Source organism: Cnephaeus nilssonii (assembly GCF_951640355.1).
Source record: "Cnephaeus nilssonii genome assembly, chromosome: 8".
Classification (NCBI taxonomy): Eukaryota; Metazoa; Chordata; class Mammalia; order Chiroptera; family Vespertilionidae; genus Cnephaeus; species Cnephaeus nilssonii.
Window position 1 is genome coordinate 91,521,966 of NC_137079.1, and position 24,463 is coordinate 91,546,428.

The 24,463-nt window shown below is 43.0% G+C and overlaps 1 protein-coding gene across 1 annotated transcript in view; it reads left to right on the plus strand.

The window, feature by feature from the left end:
* FOXO1 (forkhead box O1) overlaps nt 1–24,463 on the plus strand; it is a 118,316-nt gene that overhangs the window by 87,865 nt on the left and 5,988 nt on the right. The window contains exon 2 of the mRNA XM_079778524.1: nt 22,812–24,167. Coding sequence (XP_079634650.1) covers nt 22,812–24,149 — 1,338 coding nt within the window. The 3' untranslated portion in view covers nt 24,150–24,167. The remainder of the gene's footprint in view (nt 1–22,811; nt 24,168–24,463) is intronic.

Sequence of the window (24,463 nt, forward strand, 5' to 3'; positions counted from 1 at the left end):
TTCTTCATTGTTCTGAGCCCTTTGTAGGCTGAGGAGGTTCAGGCAGGTACGCGTGCTTTTGGTAAGGAGGTGGTTGAAAAACTATGGAATAATGAGCCCGTGGATTCAGCAGTTTAGCATTGGTGCAGTGGGTGGAGTTATTCTTGGAGCCCCAGTTTGATGATTGCAGTGCAGAAACCCATCTGTGCTGCTGGTTGCCAACATTTCTGGTACAAATATTGTCATTTGCTCTTGAGGCAACCTGCTATTTCAGTCCTAGATGCAGTTTTGTAATATGCTGGGCAAAATAGTAGAGAAAAAATATCTTAAGTGATGGTATAATCTTCAGTTTAAAAACACTTCAGCAATGTTTCCAGTAGAGGATTGTTCAGTGTGTCTTCTTCCCTCCTTTCCTAGGCTGTAAACATAATCTGAATTCATTTTTACGCACTTGCCTGAGCCATGGTTTCCTTGTGCTGACTCTGCACCCACCCAAGGGAAAGATGGAGTAATAATATTTTTAATGTAATAAAAAAATTTTTTATTGATTTCAGCGAGGAAGGGAGAGGGGAGAGAAAGAGAGAGAGAGAGAGAGAGAGAGAGAGAGAGAGAGAGAGAGAGAGAGAGAGAGAGAGAGAGAGAGAGAGAAACATCAATGATAAGATAAAATCATTGATTCTCCTGCACACTTTCTACTGGGATCAAGCCCGAAACCTGGACATGTGCTCTGACCAGGAATTGAATGGTGACCTTCTGGTTCATTGGTTGACATTCAACTACTGAGCCTCACTAGCCGGGCAATAATATATATATATTTTAATATGTTTTTTATTGATTCTAGAGAGAGAGGAAGGAAGCGTGGGGGAGAGAGAGAGAGAGAAGCATCAATGTGAGAGCAACATGGATTGGTTGCCTCCTGTACACACCCCGGCCCCGGGGACTGCACCCGAAACCTGGGCATGTGTCCTTATTGGGGATCGAACTGCTGACCTTTTGGTGCATGGGAGGAAGCTCCAACCAAGTGAGCCACACCGGCCAGAGCAATAATAATATTTCTTTAAAATCGCACTATGTGAAGCCCTGGCTGGTGTGGCTTGGTTGGTTGGAGCGTGGTCCTATGTACTAAGTGGTGGTGGGTTTGATTCCTGGTCAGGGCACATGCCCAGGTTGCAGTTCAGTTCCCAGTCAGGGTGTGTGCGGAGGCAACTGATCAATCTCTCTCTTCCTCACTCTAAAATTCATTTTAAAAAAGAAAAAAATTAGGTTTTTAAAAATTGTACCCTGTGAAAATTTAGTATGCCACATTTCATCTGTTGATAAGACAGTAACTTGTCAGAAATTACTTGGTTTAAAAAAGTTGTTAAATGTGGTACTACGCAACCTTTCTCATTCATTCCACATCCTCCCCTGTTCTAGGTAGTCAGTCATATCTGCCATGCAGTGCACCTCTGTTGCCTGTGCAGGAGTTGGAACCCCATGAAGGTTACGGGATATCTTCAGAAACCCTGGGGATGGAGTGGTGCTACTTTTACTGGGCTTTGTCATGAAGCCTTTCCTAAAGAAGGGGGAGCTTGTTCTTTAGGAAATTGTACATTTCTTTCTGTTTCTGTGGCTTTCTCAGATTTCCTCAGCCTAGTGCATAGGAAGAAATTCATTTTAAGTGTGACTTACGTACTTGTGCACACGATACTGGTTTTACAAAATAGTACTGTACTTTTATGTGAGATATGCTCTATTTTATTTTTTAAAAATGCTGGTCTCAATTCTGTAGATTGACTCATTACTTTATGGATTGTGACCCAGAGTTTTTAGCCTGAGGGCTTTCCCACATTTATTATTTTTAGACCTTCATGTCGTGGCAACAGCCTTGGAGTTAGGAGAGAAGAGGTGGGTGCATCCATGTATAGGAGACAAACCCACAGGCATGAAATAGAGAGGAGGGAATTCACAGGTCACTTGGACACACACTGAAGGATTTGGGCTGAACTAAGAATAAGAAGTAGTCCCCTCTTTGGATTGGTCTCCAACATGGAGCTAGTTAAAAGCTGTGTACTAAATTAAATCTCAAAAGACGTTTAATGTGACGTGAGCCCTGATGTGACAGATCAGCCAGGGTGGTTTTGCACTTATCTGGACATCATTGTCTTTTAGATTTTGCTTTCAACCCTTAAAAAACTTGGCAGCTGCTTGGATCCACTTTGCTGAATGGCGTTTCATGCTCCCTTCTTTCTGCATTAACCTGAGTCAGGCTCACCTGACCTAGGCTCAGCTATCTGCAGAACCTTTGATCCATAAAAAAGTACATTCTGCTGTTCATTTTCTCAGAGCAAGTGTGAAGTCTACCTCTACACCGGAGTCAGATAGGTTGTCAGAAATGTAAAGAAAATTTAGGTGATACCAAGAAATTTCATAAGAAAATTTTCCCCTTTCTTTACAAATCAGGAGCAGTTGAAGCATTTCTGATTAGAGTTCCTCCCACTGAGTCTCTGACTGGCCAGTTGGTATCTGGAGCAATGATCTTGTAAAGACTCCATTGTGAAGTTGGCTGTGTGTTTGTCTAAAGGAAATACTAGTATATATTAATGGGGAACGCGGGGGAGGAAAATTCCAGGAAATTGAAAGGTGAGGTTGACACGTCCTCATTCACTAATGATGCTTTTGTTTTCCTTTGTGAAAAACAATGATGATTTAAAAATTGATCTCAGAACAAACTGTGTTTTATCCATAACTTTATAATTATTTTATTTTTAAAAAATATTTTTCTTGATTTTAAAGAATGAGGGAGATGGGGAGAGAGAGAAACATTGATCAGCCAACTCCCACCCACTGACCTGCCCAGGGACTGTACACTAGTCAAGTGCCCTGACCTGGAATCCAACCGGCAATCCCTTTGTGCAGTGGACGAAACTCAACCAACTGAACAATACCGGCCAGGGCTATAGTTATTTTGAACATCCTTTCTTAACTATCCTATATAATAAAGAGCTAATATGCAAATGGTCGTCACACCATAACGCCTCAGAACACAACACTGGGGAGAGAGGAATGGGGACCAGCCAGGCTGTGGCCTGGGAGAGGGACAAGCCGCCTGCCCCGCGGTCCCGGGCGCCACTGCCTGCAGCCCAGGAGAGGGACAAGCCGCCCAACCCACTGTCCCAGGCACCAGCGCCTGTGGCCCGGGTGAAGCCAGCCTGGGTCCCGGGTGCCTGTGACTGGCCAGAGGAGGGAATCCTGGGTCCCGGGTGCGGGGCGAGGCAGAGGCGGTTCGGGACAATCAGGCCACCAGGGGAGCAGTTAGGGGCCATCAGGCAGGCAGAGGTGGTTAGGGGCAATCAGGCAGACAGGCAGGCAAGACATCCCCCGAGGGGTCCCGGATTAGAGAGGGTGCAGGCTGGGCTGAAGCACTCCCCTCCCCCCCCCCCCCGTGCACGAATTTTGTGCACCGGGCCTCTAGTTTATTAAATAACATCATCCTAGTAAGTTGCCTTTCATTATATGGTGTTAATGACCCAAACTACCATTAACACCGCATTTCTCAAACTTGCCTATCATGTGAGAATATTCTGGGACTTCACACTCCTGTTGAATCAGAATCAACACAAATGAGCTTTTTTCTTAGAATATTAGAACTAAAAGGAATGTTGAACATGAAGCTATTTCAGGTCTTCTGAAACCTGGTGACCCTCAATATCATGACTGTTTTATACAGATCTCTGGGTCCACAACTCCATACCTGTTGAGTACTAATTTCTGAACCAAAGGCTTTAAAGTGTTTCTATTTTCAACAAGCTTCCTTGAAGATTCTGGTCATTAGTCTGGAGCAGTAACCACTCAATTATTCATACTCCTTTAGGAAAGTGAAATTGATTTAATGTGCATAGTTTTTGGGCTAGGTTAGCAGCAGGTCAAGAAATCCTCTTCTGATATCTATTGATTTATTCAAATAATATTTATGTCTCAGGTACTGACTAGGTAGGTGAGCGTGTGAATAGTTACTCAGCCTTTCTCAAAGGGTGAGGGTTTTTTGGGGGGCGGGGGGAGGTTGACATGAGAACCATTTGGCGAGCTTTTTTAACCTGTATACACTGCTACCTCAGCTATGAGATGGGCATGTGCTTGTGTGGTGGAGTTAGAAAGTATAGGGCGCCAACTCACCCCTTGTTGACAGCTGGCCATCCGCCTTTTGTTTTTTTCTTACAACTTTATGAAATATTCCAAACATCTAGAAAATCATAGAGCTTATATAGTTTTTATCCGCAAGCCACCACCCGGTTTTAACAAATATCATCCATCTTGCTGTAATTCCAAAGGTGGTTACTAATTCCAGAGTTGGTGTGTTGGAGAGCTCCTTTTTCCTTCCCGAAGTCTGTCCCTTGGCTGGGCTAATATATTAATTTGGGTTCATAATCTCTACAGAGTAACTTTCCCCTGTAAAATTTATATAACTGTTGTCAATTAATGCAACTCTTTTTTTTTAAGTCAACATTATGTTTTTGAGATTTTTTTACATGATGTGACATGGCCCCATATTTAACAGTAAAATCAGGAAATTGAAGCCAGACAGCTTGAAAACCTTCTAAATGGAAAAAAAAAAAATGCAAGAAGATGTGGGTAGGAGAGAGTTTCTGTTGAATTTTTAATATAGGACACTCATTTTTGGGAAAATAGCTGATTTGAATCACATTATTTTAAAATAGTCCATTATCAGCTTACTGCGAATTAATTGCATGTTGTATGAAAGAAAAGTTATTTGTTTTTATTTACTACTAGAGGCCCAGTGCATTAAAATTCATGCACTGGAGGAGGGGTCCCTCAGCTTGGCCTGCCCCCCTCACAGTCCAGGAGCCCTCAGGGGTGGGAAACGACCTGGCGATCAAGGGAAGGCGACGCCCCATCACACCTCTGCTGCTGCCACTGCTGGCAGCGCAAGCCTTGGCCGGCCCTGGTTACCTGGGCCTTGGGCGGCCCTGGGTGGCTGGGGGACTGAAGGGACTGGGGGACTCCGGAGGCAGGCGTGCGGAGCGGCCAGGCCTGACTGGGGATGGGCCCGGCCTTGCCACGTGCCTGCTGCCCTGTGGGCTGAGGGGACTGGGTGCCACCATCTTGTGGCTGTGGGTGCCACCATCTTTGAGGGTGGGGCAGTCAATTAGCATATTCCCTCCTTATTGGCTGTGGGCGCCACCCTCTTTGAAGGTGTGACAATTAGCATATCCCCTCCTTATTGGCTATGGGCGCCGCCATCTTTGTGTGAGGGTCAGTTAGCATATTCCCTCTTTATTAGATAGGACTAGGGGCCCAATGCACGAATTCGTGCACCTTGAAAGGAACTGTGGGCCGCGAGGCTGCAGGGGGCACAGGGGCGGGTCTCGGCCCATCCTCTGCGCCCCCACCGGGCCCCTCCAGCTGTGGTCCCCAGTCTCCTGTCTGCTGGCAGCCCTGCTCCCACCACCACCACTCCCACACACTGATGGTGTGGAGCTGTTGGGGCCGGCGTTAGCAGCTGGTGTGAGCGTCAGCTGCTGCCCCAATCCCTCCTCAAGAGCAGGGGGAGGTGGAGAAGCGCTGAGGGGCGATCAGGGCCAGCAGCTGCCACTTGCACCCGCTGATAGCGCTGAGTGATCGGGACCAGTGGCAGTGGGTGTGAGCACCGGGCGGGACCGCGGTGCTCAGGAGCAAAGAATTTTCAGTAACTACCAGAGGCTCGCTCCAATAACAGCAACCAGTGCCCCACCTTGGTCTGGCGCTCACCTGCTCCACCATCCCACCGCAGCTGATGCCTGCCATGTTCCGCGGGTGCCCCCTGGTGGTCAGTGCACGTCCTAGTGATTGGTTGTTCCGCTGTTCGGTCTATTTGCATATTAGGGTTTTATATATATAGATGGGTGTAGTTTATTGCAGTTTGGTCCAAACAGGTGAAAGTTAAAATTTGTGGCATAAAACAGGAAACAGATGGGGGCTAATTAAAGTTCTGTTGATGATAAAAGGATGACTGATCAAGGAGCAGGTGGTTTCCCAATTTAAACACAATTTGTACTATGTATGAGGACAGCCCTCTGCAAATTTTTATACTTATCTTTCAAAGGTGAAGGAATGTGTTTTAGCAACAGTGTGAAGGCTGTTGTGCTCTATTTTTGTTCACTTTTTTGCCTTCAAGCAGTGTCTCTTCAGGGTTTATTCAAGATAAGGGGAGGAGGGATCACAAAACCAGCTAAGATTTCCAGTGGTGCTCTATCTACTTTAGACACTTCTTATGCCCAGTAAAAGCCTAAATCTCTTTCTGCATTCTTCAAGAAACATTTGATTTTTTTGGTAACTTTTCTATTTCTCCCAACACTTCCTGATGGATTTAAAAATATTGATGCCCAGGTCATAACCCAGGAAGGCCCATGTCTACCTGATTGAAGTGTTTTTGTATACATGTGGGTAGGTGAGTGCTAAGAGGCACTATGGAAACGACCTGAAATGAAGTGTCTTTGAGCTTCTGGCTGAACAACTTGATTATGCCCTGGATGACTTTCACCTTCAAATGACAGCATCTTTTGTTGCTACTGCAAATAATGGTTGGATAAACATTAAGACTAAGTGCCCTGAATGTGTTTTGCCTAAAGAACACACCAGCACTGGGTTCTTTAGGAATTTGTGTGGGGAGGTGACATGAGGTTTGCCTTGCCTATAGTCAGAGGCAAGACGGGTTTTGTGTGATAATATCTTATTTTATCCTCATAAAAGCCCTTTGAAGTGGCAGCTATTACCCCATTTTGCAGATGAAGCGATTAAAGCATGGGGCAGGTAAGTTACTCAGCCAACGTCACACATTTCCTAAGTGTTAGGGCTGGGTTTGAATTCAGGTTTGTCTGAAAACAAGCCCATGTTCCTTGGCTGCTGGGCTCCACTGTTTTGCATAAAACTGTTTTAAAACTATTGGTATTTTGTTTTTTTTTGCTTCTTGATTAAGAAAAGTGCTATCATTTCCTAGAAAAACAAAAATCTTAGGATATAGTTTGAACTTCATCTTATTTGATTATGCATATATTTGTATGTGTATAAAATTATGTATGTATATGTATCATATAGTACAGGTCCTGGCACTGTAGAAAATCAATTTCATTATTATTTTTAATAAATATATAAAAGAGGAACAAGTGTAGATTTTTTTGTTTGTTTCCCCCAAAGAAAGTACCTTCATTTTGGTTGTAAGAGTTATACATGCTTTTTTTCTCAACAACCACAAAAAGGACAACACTCAAAGATGAACTAGAAACTGAAAATTCCCATTACCTTCACCACTCAAAGACAACATCGTTATATTCATTAGGGTTGTCTTGTAAAAGAAAAAACTGACTATAAAGACCACTTGTAGCTAGCTGGTCATAAAGGGCACCATTTATATTAGTTACAAATAGAATACACTAGAGGTTTTAGGGACATCATAATTTACACTCATTGTCAGATGTTGTATAGAAACTTCCCAATCCCAGATGCTGGTTTTGCCCAACCTGGTTCTATACTAGTTGTATTCTTTATGCTAAGGGGGAGAACCTACCTGTGTGTAGGTTCCTCATCTCCTAGGCTCTATTTCCTTGACCCTAGAACCTGTTCCCCTGCTGCTTACATCGTGGTTCTTACAGTGTGAGGAGGGGTGTCAGCCAAAGCTAGAGTATTTCCCTGACCTAGGAGAAGTCTCAGGATTCTAAGGAATCTTTTTCATTCTGTCGTCTTCTGAGCACATAAACCTACAACGCTCTTCTGTCTTTTCTTCCCATTCTCTACTCCTTCTTGTACCTTGTTTGCCTTCCTCCCTCTCAAAAGCATTTAGGGAGGTGGCCATGGGGAATCCTTGTCATCATGTCATTGTCAGCAATTCAACAGGAGCTTTATGAGGCAGGAATTTTAATCAGGACACAGGAAAGTTCTCAACCAACAGGATACGCATTTAGAACCAGTTGTCAGTGTTGTTAGGTAAATATCCATGAGCTGTAGTCTGAGTGACAGCTGCACTGGTTAGCAAGGATGAACTGAAGAAATTTGGACCCAGAACAGCATGCTTCCCCATTTTTGCAAGTGTTTGACAAGGCACATTCCCTGAGTGAGGCCATCTGCATCAATACCCTTCTTCCCAACTTTTCTTTAATATTAAATATTCAACTTTGCTTGCATTTGTTGTTCTCAGTAGATTGGCTGATGATGGAGTGTGGGGTAGGGAGGTTGGTGGTAAAGGTACAATTGGCAGATTCAGAATTCATCCCACGCCTTACTTTTAACAGAGGCAGAATTTCTTTTTCTTTTATTTGTCTTTATTGTTGAAAGTATTACATATGCCCTCCCCCCTCCACTCCCCCAATTAGCCTCTCTGGCCCTCTCCTGTCTCTCACCCACGCCTCCACTATACCATGGTCTATGTCCATTGGTTATGCATATAAATTCTCTGGTTAATCTCTTCCACCTGCCCCACCCTAGAATTTTTTAAAACTTTTTTTTATTTTGAAGTAAATTGTTCCAACCAGCCAGAAATGATAGATTATATTTTGCATTGAAATCTCAAACCAAGAAAGCACGTCCAACTTTTTAGAATTGAGATTGGACATTATACTTCATGATTTCTGGTTTTCTTTCTTTCCTTCTTCCTCTTTACCTCCTTTCCAAAGCATCTACATGCTTTCCTCCTTACCTAAGCTAAGCTGTTCCAAGAGTTGACTGTGGATCAAAAGTTCACATACAGCATTTTAAAACCCAGAAGATAGAAACTGAGTTAATGGAAATACTTTGGTTTTGTGTGCTTGGGTGGGAGAATACAATTATCCCCATAGGAGAAAGTGCTATGAAATAGATGGGAAAGTTAATGACCTAAGATGTGATTTCTCTTAGCAAGTGTTCCTCAGTTGTCCTCCAGAATAGTGATCAAAATAGTAGACTTTGTGACCTATTATTTACAAAATGTTTAAACCACCTGCTGTTCTTTCTTTATTTGCTAGTAACTTGTGACTTTTAAACTTGGTTGTAAGTTGCATAGCACTAACTTGATTTTGTGACAGAAAGGAAAGAAGGTAGCCAGGGCATCTGGACTGTGGAAAAAGAAAGGTGTAAGAGTAGGGTTTATACCCACAATCATGTGTTTATTTATAATCAAATTCTGGTGGGAAAATCAACCATTAAAAATTAAGTTCCCAAGATTTAGACCTGTTTCTTTGTGTGTGTGTGTATATATTGCCTTTCATGATGGTGTGTGTGTGTGTGTGTGTGTGTGTGTGTGGTGGAGGGAGTGTTGTATGTGGAATTATGGGGGAGCCAAATGTCATCTCAGTTTATCCTCACAGCAATGAAGTTGACCCGTGCGTCAGTCTTGGTCCAGGATCTCATAAACACCTACCGCAGTACTAACTCACGAGTAATTTGTTGTAGCTTTATCCGTGTTTCTGTTGAACAGTGCATGGCTACATTTGCAAGCCATCATTTCCTTTAATTTCCCTTTAGCTGTTTTAAAAGAACAACCTGAAAGATATTAATGGTTGAGCCTAGACAATGACCTCAAGAAACAAAAATAAACCTTTCAAGAAGTAAGAACTGAATTTGTTTGCCAAATGTTGTAAACTATGGATAAAGTATGAAAAAAACACTAGACTGCATGAAGGGAGAATTTTAAAATTCGTTTAGAAACAAATGGTCACTGTTTCAGTATCCTGCCCTCCTCTAACTATGAAAAAAGTCACAGATTATGCCATGAGTTTCAAAACAACCAAGTGGTATTCCAGTCATAAGACAAAAGCAAACAGCTGCTTTAATTGAAAACCCTGTGATTTTCAGAGGGCAGACACACATTTCTCAAGGCTGCCCTAGCCACATCACGCTGTCCACAAAAGCTGCAGCGGCATCCTGTTGAGGGGATGGAACCAAGGGCACCTTTCTGGGTTGGCAAGAACCAGACCAAAAGATAGCACCTCCCTCAGATACTTTTGCTTATCCACAAAAACATATTTGCACAATAATACAGACACCCCCACATTAACGTTTTTGAATAATCAAAAATATCGGCTTTCCAAGGAGAGCACAGACTCTCCTCTCCCATCATCTCATGGGAAGACGGGCAGGCCCTTTCCTCTAGGTTCCAGGTTATAACTTGATTCTGATCTTTCAGGTACTCTCCTGTGGGGGGCATGCAGGATAAAATACATGCTCCGACCTTGCTTTTTCAGATTCCCTCCTACCTTATTCCCCCCTCTTTCTCTGTCTGAATTCAAATACAGTCACATTTACCTCTCCATTCTTCTCTAGACATGTCTTATTAGTGCTTTTAAAACATTGTTTTCACAAATACAACAGCTAATCTTTATTGGGCACTCCACACAGTGAGCATTTATTTAGTTCAGTGATTCAATAAGATAAATATTCTAAAATTGCATACTACTCCAGCTTACTAGTAATTTATAGCTACTTTGAGGACTAAAATGGTTATCCATTATATTCACTATATTGTCTTAATGAATTGTTTGATGAAAATGTGTCATAGACTTTTTAAAAAATGGTTAAAATATAAAACATATTTTTTTTGGGGGGGGGGGGTGGTGGGTAGGATTGCCCTAGAGAATGATTTTTTTCAAATGTTGTTCAGCCACTAACAGTTCTCCATTACAATCTTATCTAGGTTTTCAGAATTCAACTAAATTTCTTTTCTTAGTAATAAAAAATAAAGACAGCAAATTAATATTAAATACTGCTCATAGTTGTTTATGTATCTTCAGTAATGGGGCTAACAACTTCTAGAAAACCTTGCTTTTTTTGTTGTTGTTGTTCCAGAATATCAGGAATTTCTAGAATTCTCTAATATATTTGAAATTGTTAGCATCTTTTACATTTTTAATATGCATGTGCAATTTTCAAACATATTCTCATTTAACCTTCACAATGCTTCTTTGGGTTATGGTGATAAGGCAGACATCGTCTACTTGCTCATTGCAAATTGAATAAATGACCTAACTTGGACAGAATACAAGCCCTTGACTTTTGGGAAGACCCTTAATACTGAAGTGCATTAACAGATGTATAATGTTAATAAATTGGAGAAAAGGCACCTGTGAATATACTAATGCACATATTGTGGTAAAAATTGTAGCTGTGGTTCAGTGGATCCTCGAATGTAGTAGTAGGGAAGAGATACAAAACATTTGTACTGCTTGCAAGAATCCAGCCACAATGGTTGCTGTTCATAGTTCCCTTTTGGAGTGAAGTCAGAGTGATAACACTGAAAACAGTGAGCACGAAAGGACGGGCTTGAGTGAGAATGTCTAACCTGGTCTTGGTTTGAATCCTAAAAAATGGTTTATTTAGTAATTTATTCATCCTTCCTTTGCTAGTTTCCCTCTAAAAATTTAAGATAGAGCTAACTATACAAATTTCTCTGTTGTTTTTTTTTTAAATATATTTTATTGATTTTTTACAGAGAGGAAGAGAGAGGGATAGAGAGTTAGAAACAGAGATGAGAGAGAAACATCGATCAGCTGCCTCTTGCACACCCCGCACTGGGAATGTGCCTGCAACCAAGGTACATGCCCCTGACCGGAATCGAACCTGGGACCCTTGAGTCCGAAGCTCTATCCACTGAGCCAAACCGGTTTCGGCTGTTGTTGTTTTTTTTAACCCAAACCAACAAATGTGTTTGTGTGCAATCAATGCATTTATAATGATATTCATAACTACCAAAAGTAGCTATGAGGTTATTGTCTTTGGAGATTTATAAACATAGTCTTGTACTTTTAATTCTTGGCTACACGATTGTTGATGTTTCCAAAGAAGACATGAATTCAAACTACAGCGTTAGAGTAAAAAGTTTAATACAAAGAAAATATTTCAGATGGCAAGATTTGCTAATCACTCAAGTGAGGATCCTTTTTATTCTGACTTTGTCTCTTCTCTCTGGAATATAGACTAGCCTAGCCCTGGGGCTGAGCTAAAAAAATAATGGAACCCAAAGGATTCGTAGTGGCATATACCCAGGTAATCTAAATCTGGTTTCAAGGCCAATTCCTCCCAACATCCTCTGAGCCCAGGAATGATCTTGGCACGAAGCACATTCTCCCAGGCTGGCTTAGGTCTTGATTAGAGACCTGACTTGTGTTGCAAGTCCTTGTGGGCAACACTGGCATAAATATGCTTCCTTCTGGTAGAGTGTCAGTGACAACAGAGGGGTGAGGAGGCACTTCTCAGGCGCCTTTCCTGTTCAATTGATGCAGTTTTCAAACAGGAGAAAATGCTGCTCACAGTGTTTACTTTGGGGAGGAAACATGGGGTCTTACAAATAAGCACAGCACCATAGTGTTGTGAGAGCCTGTGGACAAATGGTGCCTGTGAACCTAAGTGTAGGCCTCAGATACAGACGGTCTTTGATGGTAGGGAGGTGTGGTTTTAGGGAGGACACATATGGAAGACCTAATGCTATTTTACACTTAATAGTATACGTAAATTTTAACTTTTATGCACTGGGAAGCAAAAACTTGTTGTGACTGACTTTATTGTGATATTTGCTTTATTATGGTGGTTTGAGTTGGCAAGTGAATTTTTCTAGCTATTTGACATGGGGACCAGGTCTTAAGAATTTTTAGGAGGTTGCCCCAAAGCAATGTATACTAACTAATCACAAATCATTGTTTCATTAGGCTCCTTACCCAGAATAAAGGACAAACCAGGATAAACTGGTTTTAAGATTCTGTACAACTAAGAAAACTACATTGCAAATAATATGTCATTTAGAGTGTTGTATTTTCATTGCAATTTGTTGTTCTTTTTGTAATCTGGATTTATTGTACCTGAGTTCCAAAACAGAAAAACACACACATAAACCTAGAATTTGTACTTCTAAATTCTATTTACTAAGAGTAATAGTTCTTGGTAAATAGATTATGCATTTGGTAGATTCATTTTCCTCAGGTTTTCCAGACAGCAAGCATATTTAGGATAAAAAACAATTCTAGATAGTACATCCTATAGGTAGGATATTATTCTAGAAATTTTAATCTACGTTTCAGTATTCTTGCCTTTGAATTTATATTCATGAGAGCTTTTCCTTGACTCATATCTATACTAATAAAGGGTAATATGCTAATTAAACCGGGTTGACTGGTCGTCCAGTCCTCCTTCTGGACAAAGCCACAGTGGCGGGGGCCAAGGCAGAGGCAGTTAGGGGTGATCAGGCCAGCAGGCAGAGGAGTTAGGGGTGATCAGGCAGGCAGGCAGAGGGGTTAGGGGCGGGCAAGCAGGCAGGCAGGTGAGTGGTTAGGAGCTAGCGGTCCCAGATTGCGAGAAGGATGTCCGACTGCTGATTTAAACCAGCAGTCAGACATCCCCCAAGGGTTCCCAGATTGGAGAGGGTGCAGGCCAGGCTGAGGGTGCCCCCCCCTCTACTCCCCCCTGTGCATGAATTTCATGCATCAGGCCTCTAGTATATATTATTGATTTTGGAGAGGGAGAGAAAGTAGAAACATCAATGATGAGAGAGAATCATTCATTGGCTGCCTCCTGCATGCGCCCCCTACTGAGGATCAAGCTCACAACCCAGGCATGTGCCCTGACTGGGAATCAAACCATGACCTTCTGGTTCATAGGTCGATGCTCAAACACTGAGCCACACAGGCTAGGCAACATTAGCAACCTTTATGGAGGTTGTAGAAGGAAAGTGATTAAGATAAATGATTCATGACCTGGAAGAAGGAAAGATGCCTGTATCTAAGGTTTCAACCTCACCTGGTTTGTTTCTGGGTTTTGTCTTTTAGAGTTCCTGATTTCTGATAGATAGTGTATAAAGCACATGGCAATAAATGGTATAGGAAAGACTTCCAGTTTCACATTCTGAAAATTAAAGGATTTGCCTTTCCTTTCATGAAATGGCACCTTTCTTTGAAATGGGGTTTTCCTGTGGAACAGAGCAAGGGAAATCGCTGTTATTTTTAATTATGACCTTCTGAAAAGCAAAAGCTTGAGATAGTTTTAATATCATGAAGAGAATTTTTGGTTCTGTCCTTCAGGATTTTTTTCTTAAATTCTTTATGTATGATGTTACTGGCTGATTTGTGACTCTGAAATATTTAGTCTTTTGGCTAATAATGAGAGCTTATTAAAGGTCAAACTGTGGAGCATTGTCTGTTTTCTCTCTGGCAGGATTTTCTCCTTGCCCCTCGTGTGCTCTGTGTTTTCTAATACTACAGTCCATTCACTTGTAACTAACTCATCTCTTTATCAGTATGTTCTTGGAATCCCCTACCTCTTGGGGTTTGTTCTTTGTGAAGTATAGGGTGGTGGGTAACTAGTGTGTGAGAAGAAATGAGAAAGAGTATCAAGAGTCTCATCCTATATAATAAAAGGCTAATATGCAAATCGACCAAACAGCAGAATGACCGGTTGCTATGACACACACTGACCACCAGGGGGCCAATGCTCAATGCAGGAGCTGTCCCTGGTGTTCAGTGTGCTCCACAGGGGGAGTGCCACTCAGCCAGAAGCCAGGCTCATGGCTGGCTAGCACAGCAGTGGTGGTGGGAGCCTCTCCCGCCTCCGTAGCAGTGCTAAGGATTTCTGACTCAGAGCTTAGGCCCGCTCCCTATGGAATTTCATGCACCGGGCCTCTAGTCTATAATAATAAAAGCGTAATATGCAAATTAGACCGGACGTCCTTCTGGATGAAGCTGCGGCTGTGAGGGCCAAACCCCTTGCACAAATTTCGTGCATTGGGCCTCTAGTTATAATAATTGCCATTCCTGATAAAATCTGTCATCAGTCAGTTGGTGTATGTCCTTCTTGAATAACTTTTTGGACATACATGTATTCTTGCATAGGTCACCCCAAAAGTTAATAGAACACACTAGTTAAATGATCAAATTTTCAAATTTAATATCTTCTTAAGAGGAGAAAACAATTTTTGTGTAAAAGAAAGATTGTAGCTCAGTTAGGAGGACATACAACAAGCCTGAGGAAGGCTAGCTGCCTGTTAAACAGGAAGTTTGTGAGGAACAGTGTTTATTCAAGTTGTAACCATTCATGATGGCTTAAAAATTCCTGTTTATATACCCCTTTACTGTCTGTCAGTAAATAACCAACCTTTATTTCCTCAGCTTTGTGCCAGGTGACGGGGCACTTTCCATGTATATTATGCCTATTTAGTCCCTAGCAATCCTTTGTAACACTCATTTCTGGTTTACAGATGTCAAGACTGAGGCTGAATGAGAACAGGTGATTTACTCAGAGTGACCCTGAAGTCAGTCTGACCTTGGCTTCCACCTCTCTATGCCCATCCCCCAGAGAAAAAGTTTCATGGCAGTTAAGAGTTCTTACATTTGTCTTCTTGTTATTGTTTTACATAGTGCATAATCTCCCACATGATTGTTTGTTTTTATGTTAAGTAGAAGCTACTTTAATGTAGTCATATTTTCCTTCCTTTGGAATGATCTGAGTCAGAGATAAAGCTTTTTAGTGTATCTTTACCCGTTTGAGAACCTATAGCTAAGAATTGGTTTGGTAGGGGGAGGGACATTGCATGTTCTTAATTCTTGTTTTATATTCTTCTAGGAATAAAGCCCCATTCGGTTCTGCTTTTTTTTTTTTTTGTAAATGAACACACATAAGCTTTTCATCTGCATTTTCATCTTTCTGAATTCTGTCTTTCCTAATATAAAATGAGGGTGTTAGGCCAGATGACCTCCAACTCAAAAATGTTATGAGGCTGCAAGATCTGTCTACAGCCCTGGGATTACTGGAGGATCCTGAATCCTCAGTATTAGTAGGGCGTGTGAGCAGCCTTTGGGATCATTAATGTTTAGTCAAGAAGGACAGGTTTCTGGGAAATTAAATCAACCTTAAGAAAGGAAAGCTGAATGTCGGGGCCTAATGTATAAGCTTGTAGGTTACCTATTTACAGCAGATCTTACAACACTTCTTGAAGTTGAATTTATATGTTGTCTATTGATAATGTCCATTGATATCACTTGTAAAAAGAACTATTGGCAAAAGGTCATTTTCTTTGTTTGCAAGCAAAATGGATTATTTTGCAGTTGTTTTATTAGCAACTCTAATGGGAACTGTTGAGTAGAGATTATTCCTACTTTCTCCTTAGTTTGTTTTCACTTGTAGAAGTTCAGGAAGAGATGGTGTGAAAGAAAGGAAGCAGGAGGAGGGAGTAAAAAGTTCATACCAGGAGTACACAAAACAATCACACACATTGACAAAGTTCACAGAAATTAGATAAAATGTTATGGAAAAATCTAGTTTAGCATTTTGAAAGAATTTCTAGAACTTCAAATTCATTTAGTCATGTATCCCAGTGTCTTGGAAATTCTTTTGCTTGTCTTGATGAGTGTTGCTCATATCTACCCCCTCTTAGGGTCATGGGCAGCTCTAGGCTGTGGTGAACTCTGAGGACCTTTCCATTTTCTTTGTGGGTTCCCACAACCTCTTTATACAAACTTTCCCCAGGGCTATGTGCCTATCTGAAATTCACACTTCAGCTGCTGCCCGCAAAGAGTAACCATTGGAATTAAAAGCAAGTTATGTTTTTAAAATTTATTACCCATTGAGGCAGAAAACAAGTTTTGTAAACTAGTATTTGTAAACAGAATTATTTCCCCTCCCATAAGATGCACACATGTAACCTCAGTCTTCTTAATGATGGTGAAGCCAAAGAGCTGCTTTTCCAGCTGGCAGGGGTTACATGCAAGGTCTTAAAACCTTGGTCTGAGTTCTAGCTGGGCAGCTCATTTTTTGAGCCTCAGTTTTCCCTTTCCTGAAACTGGGCCAATAATACCTGCTTTATATGGTACTCCTCAAGGATGGTGTGTTGAAAGCAGTTTGTAAACTCTATAAGGTAATACAAATATAAAGTATGAAGATCAGGGTTTCATGAGCAGGATGTGTTGAGGGTAAGTGCTGATACGTTTTAGTTTGGTTAAACACAGAAACCAGGGAAGTCTTAGTACTGCTAAGAAGAAAGAAAAGTGGAGCGCAACAGTGATGGGAAGACCCATGGCCGAGAGGTGGTGGTCTCCACATACAGCGATGGGCAGGCTAGATGGATCCCTACCTGCAGCTCAAGTCAAAAGATTCGATTCAGGAGGGTCAGCATGTAGGGAAACCCAGGGCAGTATGTGTCAGGGCAGGGGAGGAGAGGAGAGGTGCAGTCCCAGGGCCGGACCAGAACATCTCTACAACCCAGGACTAGGGGGCCGAAGAGTTTGCTAGACTTGACTCTAGGACTAGTTCTGTCCCCTTGGTTTTCTTTGGTGGAGTTTCTAGTCTACTGGAAGTCTCTTCTAATAAGCCTAGGGGTCTTAAATGTGTTTGTAAAAATTGTATACCCTTTTGATACTACATTTACTCATATTATACCAGTATATCGTGTATATTATAGAACACATTTGCAAATATAAATTTTTAAAAATGAGATTAAAAAAAACAAGTAAATGAAAGGTATAAAGATTTCTGTCTAACACCTTAATGGCTGGCTGATGATTGCTTTAGACAGTGATGGTTGCTAAGGGCATGGGGGCCGGGAGGAGGGGCAGTTCCTCTCCTGTTCCTCAGGGTCTCTAGGGGCCAGATTCTCTAGCCAGGCAGGTGGTGGACTAGCAGAGCTCAGTTGTAACCATTCTCCACAGAGAAGCCAGATTGTGACCTGTTCAAGTAGCCCTGCTCTGATAGCAGCCACTTCCCTGTCACACACTGGCTGCATTCAGAGAGCCCACAGCTGTATGTGATGCTCACACACCAGACTAGGCAGCAACACTTTAAAAAGAATTCTGATGACACTGACCAGCAAGTGTGTTTACAGAGGAGCTTTAGTATCGGAAGTACTATCTAGTGAATATCTTAACTCTTAGCTGCAAACTGGTCTATTTTTCTAGTAACTAACATGTAAAAAGCCTCATGTTAGTAGAAAGAATGCAAGATGTGGTTAAAGAAATGAGACTGATGTTTATAATCTAGATAAGTCTCTAAAATGTAGACATGTAATTTTATAGATGCCATCAGCTAATTTTGATTGAGGTAAGCACTTAACGTGTGTTATCTCATTTAATCTTCACAATAGCCCTGTAAATGTAGGACCTGTTAATCCATTCAACAGATACTTGAGTGCCTTCTTGGTGATGGAGCTGTGAGGATACAGTGTTACATGAAGACAGACCCTTAGCTCATGGAGCTTATAGTATAGTGGGGAGCCAGACATGCCTCCAAGGGACCAGGCATAGTAGAATCATGGTGAGTAAGCCAGGTGCTGTGCCAGAGAGCTGCATGGTGGGTGGGGTTATCAGGAAATGCTTCTGGAAAGAAGGGACACTGGGCTGAGACTGAAGTTGGTGGGGGTGGGTGTAGATGGGGGTGACCTCTGATGGGAAAAAGTCGATGCTCCTGAACTGTCCTTTTTGTGCATCAATTTCTGTCTTGAGTGTGTATTTAGGTGGACTTCTTCTTTCCCTAGGTAGATCATAAAACCTAGGGGGGCAGAATCTGTGTCTAATTCCTTCTTTTGTCCTTTGCTGCACGTAGCAGAAAATAGGTCCCAGTAAATGTTAACTGGTATGAATTGGTACATTGATAGATGGATAAAAGGTGTGTTAGGCTACACTTCCTTGGGGATGTAAATAAACAATAACCATTGACTGTATCTTGTGTGTAGGGCATATTAGGGGATTTGAGATTAGGAAATAAAAATAAACTTTAGCCCTGTGCCCTTTAAGGAGCTTGGCATCCAGTCTGTAGAGCACATAAAACCGAACACCCGAGACTTAGAAACAGCCAGCAGAGCAGGTTGAACAAGCAAGAGCATATCTTGTCCACGATAGCCCTTCACCACGTGATCCATGGAGTTTATTTGGTCTGGCTTCCCTGCTTGGAGGGCCAGGCATGCAGATGGCTGGGTAGAGTCAGGGAGCAGGTTGCAGAGGGAGATATTTTCAGAGAAAAGAAAGCTCTGCATTATCAGAAAGCCATGGCTGCAGAGAAATACAGCCAGTGGAGAGGAAATATGCTGACTTGCCTTTTTCTTCAGTGGTGTTATGCAGAAACTCAGGATTTGGGTAAGTGGTTTGCAGGGCATGAGTTTTTTGTCCTCACACCCTGCCTCTTTCCTTACAAAGTAGTTGTCATAGTTCAAGAACTGACTGTCTCAGGGCACTGACAGTGCGTGTGGTTCTGCTTCATGGCTCCGTGGATGAACTACACCTTCCTCTGGCCTTGGCCATGTCCAGCAGACATAACATCATTAAACAGCAACACAGTTTTTACAAGATTTACCTATTCAACACCCCCAACCCTATCCCCCTGGAAATCATAGCTTCTTTAATGTCCTGCTGGCTATGTGAAAAACAGGAATTTATGTAACAAGCCCTGCACAGAAAACCTTTTCCTGTTCGGAAAATTTTTTTTTTAATTGTTGGCAAAGTTAGGAGACAGCTACGTTACTCAAAGAGCGACCTCAAATGTCCTCTTAGAAAAATATGTAGCATAATGTTTTGATAAGTAAGGGATTGCTATGGGACCTTTTTTTTTTTTTTTTTGGTAAGTCTAATTAGTGAGTTAATGTATGTCCCATCTGAATTAGTGAATGCTTCCTGAAAATTGTTTTAAGATTTCATTATCATGTATTCTGCAGTCTTTCTTTAAAAAAAGCCCCCCAATTGCAGTTGCAAATGATCTGATCTAATGTTGTGGAGCTGCAGGGCTACCCACCTCCTCACCCTCCTTGCCAGTCAGCGAAGATAGCCAGGAAGTTACTATTTAGGAAGATCTTCCCCCTTTATCATTAACTAAATGACAAGCTTCCTTTTCTCTAGAGATTTCTTCATTGTAGTTTATGTATGTGACTGTTGTGTTCAAAGAACAAGGTATCATGATGGAATATTGTGCAAATGTCCAGACTTTGAGCATGTAGAACATGTCACAGGGTCAGAGTACGTAACTCCATTCTGGTCTACCCCAGGGACAGGCTTGCTTCTTTAAGGAGGAATTTGGAAGTTGGTTTGCTGGTGTTGGTTAGCCCAGCAGGTGAGGATGTGGCTGTGGGAGCGTGTGTGTATGTGTAAAACCTTCCCATAAGGGAGTGTCATGGGAGTGGGATCGGGGAAACATAGTACTTGGCCTCTTTTAGAAAGTATTGAGTTCGGGGACAGATCCATAGGCGGAAAGGCAGAGGAACGTCTTGGGAACAAAGAACACTCCCTGTCATTCACCTGACACACCTGCCCACCATCCAGGCTGAAGACCCTGTTCGGGGCCATTTCTGACCCACACTCTCTGTGTGCCCTGGCAGAAGGGCTTGTCACATAGCTTCTGTGTTGCAGCCCTTGGGTGGAATGTAGTACAGAGGGTCAGAGGGCATTCTGAGATGTGGATTTCTCAGCCCCGACTGTTGGGCCTCACTGACTTTTTTTTTTTTTTTAATATATTTTTATTTATTTCATAGATGAAGGAAGAGGGCGAGAGAGATAGAACATCAATGATGAGAGAGAATCGTTGATTGGCTGCCTCCTGCACACCTCCTACTGGGGATCGAGCCCACAATCTGGGCATATGCCCTTGACCAGAATCAAACCCGGGACTCTTCGGTCCACAGGCCAGCCGCTCTATCCATTGAGCCAAACCGGCTAAGGCCTCACTCTGACTTTTAAATCTCCTTTAAGAAAGTGAAAAAAAATTTCCCCATTTTGTTGTCTACCTTCTTTCAATGAGAAAAAAGGTTGAGCTTATGGTTTGTGTTGGAGCTCCAGCCTTGTCCTGCCTTTGTTCTGGCGCAGTGATTGGCATGAGGAGGTGGCATTGTGGCTGCATCCTGGGGTGACCACAAATCCAGCCCCAGGGCCTTTTCATGGTCAAGGAGAGGGGTGATGGGTCTAGGGAGCTCAGTCAGCTGGCCATGTGCTCAGCCCTGCTCCCAGGGTTCTGGGATACTTGGAGAATCTCGTCCTGGACTTGGGATTGGGGTCTTGATGACAGACACTGCTTGATGAGCAGGTAGTGAGAGTTTACTGTGTGCCCTGTCCTGTGCTGGGGACAAAAAGATGTAAGTCTAAGTCCTCTGGTTTAGGAGCCCACTTTTCCTTTCCCGTATGTCCCAGGAGCTCTCTGGATGCTGGCAATCTTGCTGTGAGCCCAGTAGGGGAGTCAAATTGGGGCTTCCTTGATAGCAGCCCGGCTTTGCTGCTTTTACTGTAACTTGAGACTGTCTCCAGCTCCCTTCACTGTGTGTTTGGAGTTGTGGATTTGTGTTTGTAATACCTCATACCCACACCCTAGTGAATAGGAGGAAGGAAATAGAGCTTAGCCTGGTGAAAACTTGTGTCTTCAAAGATGGGATCTAATACATTCTTCTTGGTGACTCTCACTGTGTACCAGACACCCCTGAGCATTTTATATACCACTCGGGGCCCAGTGCATGAATTCGTGCACCTTGAAAGAAACTGTGGGCCGTGAGGCTGCGGTGGGCACAGGGGCACATCTTGGCCCATCCTCCACGTCCCCGCCCAGCCCCTCCCACGTGGCTCCCGGTTCCCTGTCTGCCGGCAGCCCACTCCTGCCACTGCTGCTACCACGTGCTGATGGTGCCGCCCCGCTCACACCCGCTGATGGCGCGGAGTGATTGGGGCCGGTGCCAGCAGCAGGTGCGAGCGGCGGCTCCAGCACCCGCAGCGGGTGCAAGTGGGGCCGGTGCCGGCAGCAGGTGCGAGTGCCTGGCGGGACCGCGTGCGCAGGAGCAAAGAATTTTCAGTAACCACCAGAGGCTCGCCCCAATGACAGTGACTGGTACCCTGCTTTGGTCTGGTGCCCCTGCTCACCTGCTCCACCATCCCGCCGCAGCCGATGCCCGCCATGTTCCGCGCACGCCCCCTGGTGGTCAGCACGTTGTTCCCCTGTTTGATCTATTTGCTTATTAGGGTTTTATATGTATAGATAAGGGCCAAGGAATTTCATGCGGTTATGTAGCCAGTAAGTAGCAGAGCCACCTAAATGATCAAAAAAGGTTGATTTCTCTGTACTAATTGTCCTAGTAGTATACTTGGCACAGTTCAGTCGTGGAGCTGTACCTAGCAGGTTGAAACCTCAAGCTATTTGTACTCTCCATGCCATCCTCCTCTCCAAGATTATCTTTTTGGACAGAGAATAACTTCTGATGCAGTGTCCTTGGATTAGTTGGTGCATACTACCGGTTATTTTGGGGAGGAAGGGGTGGCGAGTAACACTTGAATTTAAATTTTTCTTTGGGGGATGGAGGGCAGTTCAACTTTCTAAAATTAAAAAAAAAAAGTGACCCATTTTTTTTCTTATATTCACCTATATTTGCCTAATGGATATTACGAGCTTAAATGAATCTAAGTCTTAGAGTTTTCAGGGTTTTAATTTTTGACTAATAATATATGCTGCTTCATTTATTTCTTTTCCATAATCATGTAGGCCCGGTAATGCAAAACTTCTCACTTTGAGTAAATGACATATGTGCAACCTTATGAAATTGGCAGTAGTTTTAGGGATAATAGAGTGGAAAGAGTTTTTATAGCAATTAGTTAGGAAGTACTATTTGCATAGCACTGACTGTAAACAAAATGTAAGTGGTTTTAAAACCAGTTTTTGTAATTCCCCTATAAAATATACTTATATAAAAGGAGGTATTTATAATAATGAGTATTTAATTTTGTTCCCTCATTAAGGTACAGATTTTATTTTTAAGATAAGATAATATTTTTCTTCTACGGTGTGAACTCTTTTATAGTGGGGTTCAGAACCACTCTGACCGTATGGGTTGAAATCTGTACTTCCATGTAGTTGGAGAAGTACTATATTTCTAACATGATGTTTTTGCTTTACAGAATTCAATTCGTCATAATCTGTCACTGCACAGCAAGTTCATCCGTGTGCAGAATGAAGGAACTGGAAAAAGTTCTTGGTGGATGCTCAACCCAGAAGGAGGCAAGAGTGGAAAATCCCCCAGGAGAAGAGCTGCGTCCATGGACAACAACAGTAAATTTTCTAAGAGCCGAGGCCGAGCCGCCAAGAAAAAAGCATCCCTCCAGTCTGGTCCGGAGGGTGCCGGGGACAGCCCGGGGTCTCAATTCTCTAAGTGGCCTGCCAGCCCTGGTTCTCACAGCAATGACGACTTTGATAACTGGAATACATTTCGCCCTCGAACTAGCTCAAATGCTAGTACTATTAGTGGGAGACTCTCTCCCATTATGACTGAACAGGATGATCTTGGAGATGGTGATGTGCATTCAATGGTGTACCCACCCTCCGCTGCAAAGATGGCTTCTACTCTGCCCAGTCTGTCAGAGATAAGCAATCCTGAAAACATGGAAAACCTTTTGGATAATCTCAACCTCCTGTCATCACCACCGTCATTAACTGTTTCAACCCAGTCTTCACCTGGTGCCATGATGCAACAGACACCATGCTACTCGTTTGCACCGCCAAACACCAGCCTGAATTCACCCAGTCCAAACTACCAAAAATATACCTATGGCCAATCCAGCATGAGCCCCTTGCCCCAGATGTCAATGCAAACACTTCAGGACAATAAATCGAGCTATGGAGGAATGAATCAGTATAATTGTGCACCAGGACTCTTGAAGGAGTTACTTACTTCTGACTCTCCTCCCCATAATGACATTATGGCACCAGTTGATCCTGGGGTGGCTCAACCTAACAGTAGGGTCCTGGGCCAAAATGTGTTGATGGGCCCTAATTCGGTCATGCCAAGCTACGGCAGCCAGGCATCTCATAACAAAATGCTGAATCCCAGCTCCCATTCCCACCCTGGACATGCCCAGCCAACCTCTGTAGTTAATGGGCGTGCCTTGCCCCACGCAGTGAACACCATGCCCCACACCTCGGGTATGAGCCGCCTGGCCCCGGTGAAGACCGCTTTACCAGTGCCTCTGCCTCACCCCGTGCAGATGAACGCCCTTGGGGGCTACTCTTCCCTGAGCAGCTGCAACGGCTACGGCAGGATGGGCATCCTCCACCAGGAGAAGCTCCCGAGTGACTTGGACGGCATGTTTATTGAGCGCCTGGACTGTGACATGGAGTCCATCATTCGGAACGACCTCATGGATGGAGATACTTTGGATTTTAATTTTGACAGTGTGTTGCCCAACCAAAGCTTCCCACATAGTGTCAAGACGACAACACATAGCTGGGTGTCAGGCTGAGAGTGAGTTACTGAGCAGGTAAGATTACCCCACTATCAAAAGACCTGCAAACAGAACTTAAAAGAGAGGAATACTGTAACTTGCCATCTATCTTCCATGGTTAAGACTTTTTAAAGGTCAACCAGCTACCTCTTGCAGAGAGGTATCTTTTATTATTCATTCTTCACCCTTTTTATAGCTTATAAATTTTCCTTTTGAGTTTAAACACAGAACGTTCCTGTAACTGCTGTAAAGATTTTAACAGTTAGTTAAATGCAATCTTTTCAGTCGCTCTTCAATAAATGAATACATTTAATATAAATCAAATGCTGAAG